This window comes from Acomys minous (genome assembly GCF_964271855.1).
Source record: "Acomys minous genome assembly, chromosome: 7".
Taxonomy (NCBI): domain Eukaryota; kingdom Metazoa; phylum Chordata; class Mammalia; order Rodentia; family Muridae; genus Acomys; species Acomys minous.
Window position 1 is genome coordinate 19,464,611 of NC_140488.1, and position 5,494 is coordinate 19,470,104.

Genomic DNA, 5,494 nt, shown 5'->3' on the forward strand with positions numbered 1-5,494 from the left:
AGGTCCCCCACCCCCACCCCAATTACAGTTATTAAGCTTATTTGTATTAGCAAGTTGGAGCAGAGAATAGAAAGTCAGAGCCTTCTGTCTGACTTCCAGAAACAGAGATGAGCTCTAGGATTTAGGCACCCATCAAGTTGAGTAAAATCAAGCAGGTAGATGGTCTGATGATGCTCGCACAGCCAGGTGTTGGAGATTCCACGTGGCAGTTCTGCAGGTTTTTAGAAAGAGGGCGCTGCTCACCCAAATGAAATGAGTTTCCTTAAAGGAAAGAATTTCAGAAGGTGGCAGCTTAGAAACTTGGACAGGAATCTTCCTCTAGGGCCCGCGGTCACATCAACTCTGTGGCCTCCTGTTCGGCCTGTGAATAAGACAAATTTCTCACAAGTTTTTTGTGAGACATGGCTTTGCCCAGTTATTAATCAATGGCAGTAGAATTACATAAAGTCAGGAAGTGTTGACCCGGTGTGGGAAGCACCCTGCCCCAGACTCAGCACTTAACTAACTAAAGCGAATGGACTCTCAAGCATTTGTATTTCAATTGCAAGGTTTCTTGGAATGGAATAGTGACTGAAGGAACAAGGCAGTCACTCTGTGAAAGTATAGAGAGAGATATATATATATATGTATATGTATTACAGAACACCACAAGAGATGCTTTATCTCTGTTTGATCTCATTTACAGAGTAGATAGCTCTAGATTTATAGCACATAATAAACACAAGCACTATTTTATGACAACCACACAAGTACATGAGAGATGAGGAACATCCGAGAGGGGGGATCCAACTAGATTTTCAAGCTTCCATCTTGGTTACTTAGCATCCCCCCTATACAGCCCTCTTCACCATTGATTGGCATTTCCAAACCTCTTTTTCTCTACTTGGTGGGCTTCGTTGTATTTAGAAAGCCCAAATGGCATTACTGTTTGCACCTTGAAGAAAGTGATGGTTTGTGTTTTACTTACAGGGATAATTCATTCTGAAAACTTCAACACAATTCATGAACAACAAAAACCCAGACACAGCGTAAAGCTGGATACACACAAAGGGACTGAAATTCATCATTTTTTAAATGGAAAAAAAAAATCTAATCTTTGTCCTCTCCCTTCTTGGTGCTACAGCCACTGAACACAGTCACACTAATTTCAGACACATGTGTGCTCCCAGTACCTGGAACCCGCCCCATCACAGTGAGGTTGTCAAGAGGGGTGTCACCAAGAGAAGTCTCAGTCTGGTCTGCCTTGAAGCAGCAGAGCTGAGCTTTGAAGTGCTTCTGGAAGGTCTTGCTCAACCAGTAGAGAGCAAAAGGGTTTACACAGGAATTACTGAAAGCCAGCACCCGAGAGAAAACGGTGACGATGAAAGGAATGGCAGAGGGCTCTGAATAGCTTCGGTAAGTGAATGAATGGTAGAGGTACAGGAGGTGATTGGGCAACCAGCAGAGAGCGAACAGAGCCACCAGCACCAACACCGTCTTGGCAATTCTCTTCCGGGATTCAATCTATATGGGAAGAAAATTGCACAGACAGAAAAAAAAAATCATTTAGCTGGCAGAAACTTTAAAAAAAAAATTCCCATACTGAGATTGACATAGGAATTTACAGTTAACAAGCTGGCCTCCCTTTGAACACATGCTTATGAGCTAACTGGCTGGGACACATGGGAAGTGCACCTGTGGATACGGAATATGACAAGTTAATTGGCATGGTAACCTGTGATCTTGGTCTCATTAACTCTCATTCTGAGGCCTCCCACCATCCTTGGATGTTGAGATAGTCTAGTTAAGTCAAGCAGTGCTGTGGAATCCCCAGTGATTTCATCTCACTAAAATGAGTGATACTATTCAGAGCAGCTTTCACCGCGTCCACAGAGGCTGACAGGAGAGAGCAGTCTTCTGCAGTTTAGGAGGCTTGTCAAGTTGCCACTGAAGTTGTTTTTAATCTATAGGGATTTGAATCATCTAGGCAGAGGAATAAAAACACAATGTGCCATCCATCATATACGAGACTGCTCCTAATCAGATCTTTTAATACAAGAGATGCATCTCATAGAGCCACAGACAGAGCCAAGGCACTGCAGCCCATGGACACTAAACATATAGCTTACATAGCTTCTGCTTCATGAGCTCAGCTAGTGAGCTAACTGAGAGACTACCAAAAAATCCCTTTCTCACCTTCCTCCCCCCTCTATAAAAGGCACTACTTCCCTGTTCTCCAGGATGGATGGCTCCCTGACCACCAATCAAACAGAACAATGTTTTGTACCATCTTTTCATTCTGTACAGATTTATGAAAGGAGAGCATGCCTAACTCCTGCCACAGTCTGAATCAAGTGTGTGTGTGAGTCACTATGTTCCCTTGCTATGGCCACTTTATTCCACTCTTCCCAAGACCTCAGGTTGCTCATCTGTGTTGAAGTAGTTTGCACTGAGTAATGCGATGAGTCTCGCCAGTTTTACTGGTCTGTGCCTTTCTACTACTCTGTGATACTTGGTAAAGCAAATAACGCTCTGCTTTATCATCTCACACGATTCAGATTCCCTTACTGTTCTATAAGATAAATAGCATTGACTGCTCTCACACTTCCACTACTCTGTCTACAATGCTAATAGTCTCACCACTGGTTAAATGCAGAGTGCCTTCAGGAACCATGCTGGGAGGTGTACCTATGTCATTTGGCCCTCTTCTTCATTTTACAAATAAATAAACTGGGGCCCAGAAAGGTCAAATAACTTGCTTAGCATTGCTCAGTGTGTGATAAATTTCAGGCTGTCCTCATACCGACAGCAAGGGACTGCTATTGGATCTCTACACAGGTAAAGGCAATGTAGCTCACTGCAAAGTGGTTGGGGGGTTCACTTCTAAATTCAGGCTGTATTTGCTAGAGGGCCAATTTATTACATACCTGCTTTCGGGCATGGCTTTGTTCCTCAGTTGGTATGTTCAAGGTGCTTTTGTAAAGAGTCCTGGCAATCAAAGAATAATAGACAGAGATAATCGAGAGAGGGATAATGTAGAACACCAAGAAGCACAACAGAGAATGTATTTCTTGCAAAAGCCTCTCAGAGACAGGGTAGGAGTTACAAGATTCAAAAGTGACATTTCTGTTAGGATCTTGGAAAGTGTACACATTTGAGAATATAGCCTCTGGCAGAGCAAATATCATAGACATGATCCAGATGCCACCAGCTTTTGCACAGGTCTTCAGAATAGCATTGGAGGGTTGTCGCTCAAGTGGCTTCACGACTGCTTTGTATCTAGAAACATAATCACAAGCAGAGTTGAAATCAGTGACACATGTGACTTTAGCAATCATCCAGCTCTTCCTCCTTTCCAGCCATATAGAACCAACTAGAACTGACCACGGTTCCAAAGTCACAGAATATACCCAATGATTTTATTTATGCTAATCAGTTTCTCCCTTTTATGACAGACCATTTACTTAGGACAAATATTTTCAGTGCATTTGTCTGTGTGAAGAGAATAATTCACCACCTATGCGTTGCCATAAGTATTCTAATGAAGTCCTGCATGTATAAGTGACTCATGTTAATCAAATTAATTTTCCTGGACAAAGTAAGTAGTCTTCAGTCTACCTAGAAAAGATTTCCAGCAGTAAGAAGCAGAGGCTTAGCTTTTCCCTATTCATAAGGGCTACTTCATTCCCGGGGTTAATGGATTAGGATAAAATCAGAAGTTGAGCTCATGCAATGATGCTTCCTCATTTGGACAGAGACACCTTAAATCCTGTAGCCTCCATGGGAGTCGCCCTCAAGAAGAATATGTACCAATAAAAGCAACAACAACATAGAATAATGATGATGATGGTGGTGGTGGTGATGATGATGATGATGATAATAATAATATAATAATAATAATAATAATAATAATAATAATAATAATAATAATAATAATGGGACAGAGCAAGCGTTTGCTCCTGTCAGATTCGAGAATCTAAGATTTTTTCTGCCTGTACTGCCAGGCATTGGTTACCTACAGGATTCTTGCAAAAATTTTAAAGCACTACTTTTAACATTTGGAGCCTCATTTTTACATGCTTTCCCGGTTATTCTGCAATACATATTCTACACAGGAAAACACAGTACTCAAACTAAAAACACTATCACGGAGCCCCAACTCTCTCACAGTGAGACTGTTTCACATGCTACAGCCATAGGACTCTAAAAGTCCCTCAGAATTAATTTATTTTTCTGGGAATGATAATGTTAATACATGCTTATAGAGAGAACAAATAGAATTAAATGATGACATGGCACTGAATGGCCAGGGAGCTGAAAACCGTACTGTTTACCGCCCATTAGGTAATCTGAGGACTTTCAAATAAATTAGGTGCGTTTTCTCACTTTACCATGCTTCTGGTACGTGGCAGTGCATACACGGTCTATTTCATACCTGTGCCAATGTTTTCATGTTGACTCTGTTATACCACTAGGCTGCACTAATGTATAAAGCATGAGTCTTTTTCTTTGCACCTGCAACAATTTGCCTGACTTAATAAGCTGAGGGAAAATAAAAACACCGTTTGCTATTCTTTCAAGCAAACAATTACATTTCAAAGAAATGAGACCCCTACCCAAAACATAAATTTTTCAAGCACTCTTCAGATGCTAGCAGAGACATTTTAACATTTTTACTCTAACTTTTTTTTTAATGCTAATGTTTTTTTTTTTTTGATCTTACATTTAGGTTACAGAATATAAGAAAAGCAACCGGTAGCCAGTAAATCCTAAGCACAAGCTTTTCTTTCTCTCTCTCTCTCTGTCTCCCCTCACCCCCTCTCTTTTTTCTCTTTACCTAATTCACATCCCGGCAAATAGAACAGAGAAGAGAAACTCACCTGTCAGCACTGAGAATTGTTAGCGTGAACACTGACACCCCGACAGAAGTGAGCCGGATGAAGGAAAGCACTTTACAACCGATCTTTCCAAACAGCCATCCCTCTGCCAGGTAGTGGGTTGCATCCACGGGCACACACGTCAGCAGAAGCAACAGATCTCCGAAAGCCAGGCTGGTGATGAAAATATTGGGAACTGTCTGCATGGATTTAGTCTTGAAAAAGACTTTGATGAGGATAACATTTCCGAGGATGCCCACTGAAATGATCACAGCATAAGTGATATAGATGGCACACAGCGCTTCTATTCCTGGAGAGTTGTCTCCGGTCTGTCCTTTATGTGTGGTATCGTTGGAGACGACAGAGCTTGATGATTCTGTGTCATTTGTGATAGAAATTAAAGTCTGATTAGGTGACTGAGGCTGCCTTTGAGACATGTCTCCTGCACACTCTGCCTTCACTACCTCTTCTCTGCTCAGTTCAAATGTAGTTGACTGTCACGTCTAGTGCCTACGTCTAGTAATGAGGTGGTGTCAGGAGACAGAACAGAACGGAATGGGAAGAAAACCCAAGACATCCGGCTACTCCTTCCCTTTGGTTGTTCTGTGTCTCCCAGCATGCTTGGCTAAGCGCTTACA

General features: G+C 41.8%; 1 protein-coding gene across 1 annotated transcript; it reads right to left on the reverse strand.

Annotated features, from left to right (window-relative positions):
* Window positions 1-1,089: 1,089 nt before the first annotated feature.
* BRS3 (bombesin receptor subtype 3) lies at window positions 1,090-5,293 on the reverse strand (the record flags this gene model as incomplete). Its single annotated transcript, XM_084789764.1, has 3 exons — window positions 1,090-1,503; window positions 2,907-3,258; window positions 4,860-5,293. The coding sequence occupies 3 exons, from the start codon at window positions 5,291-5,293 to the stop codon at window positions 1,090-1,092; spliced, it is 1,200 nt and encodes a 399-aa protein (XP_084645890.1).
* Window positions 5,294-5,494: the final 201 nt, after the last annotated feature.